Source organism: Dendrobium catenatum, unplaced genomic scaffold, assembly GCF_001605985.2.
Source record: "Dendrobium catenatum unplaced genomic scaffold, ASM160598v2 original_scaffold_276324, whole genome shotgun sequence".
Lineage (NCBI taxonomy): Eukaryota > Viridiplantae > Streptophyta > Magnoliopsida > Asparagales > Orchidaceae > Dendrobium > Dendrobium catenatum.
Window position 1 is genome coordinate 1 of NW_021594718.1, and position 655 is coordinate 655.

General features: G+C 42.1%; 1 protein-coding gene across 1 annotated transcript; it reads left to right on the plus strand.

Moving 5' to 3' along the window:
* Positions 1 to 9: 9 nt before the first annotated feature.
* LOC114579088 (disease resistance protein RPM1-like) lies at positions 10 to 648 on the plus strand (the record flags this gene model as incomplete). The annotated part of the gene is made up of 1 exon (XM_028692788.1): positions 10 to 648. A coding segment is annotated over one exon (639 nt), but the record flags the coding sequence as incomplete, so codon positions are not given.
* Positions 649 to 655: the final 7 nt, after the last annotated feature.

Sequence of the window (655 nt, forward strand, 5' to 3'; positions counted from 1 at the left end):
TGGTTGAGTAGTCGACTTCACTCTCTTTGCACGATACGAGTTCGCCATGAGATCGCAGTTGAGATTCATGACCTCAAATACAGGATTTGTCACATAAGTGATTGTCGATCGCGTTATGGCATTGCTGCAACGACATTAGGTTCATTCAACTATCCTAGTGCAGCTGCCCCTTGCTTCATCGACGATCGACTCGACGCTTTGTTCACCCAGGAGGATCAATTGGTAGGCATTGATGAGCCTAGAGAAAAGCTTACAAATTTACTAATTGGGGATGATATGCAACGTATGGTCATCACGGTGTTAGGCATGGGCGGACTTGGTAAAACCACTCTCACCAGAAAGGTATATGATGACCCACAAATGGGAGGTGAGTGCTTTAATTGTCGAGCCTGGATCACAGTCTCACAGATAGTCAATCTTAATGTACTCCTCAGGGACATCATCAGGCAAGTATTACCTCGTGACTATAAAGTAGATCTCGAGAAGATGCAAAAGAAGGATCTCGTTGAAGAACTAAAAAAAATATTACAAAACAAGCGTTATATTATAGTGTTGGATGACATATGGAACATTGATGCTTGGGAGAGCATAAAACATGCTCTACCTGAAAATGAAAAGAGAAGTAGAGTTGTAGTCACAACACGGATAAAAGATG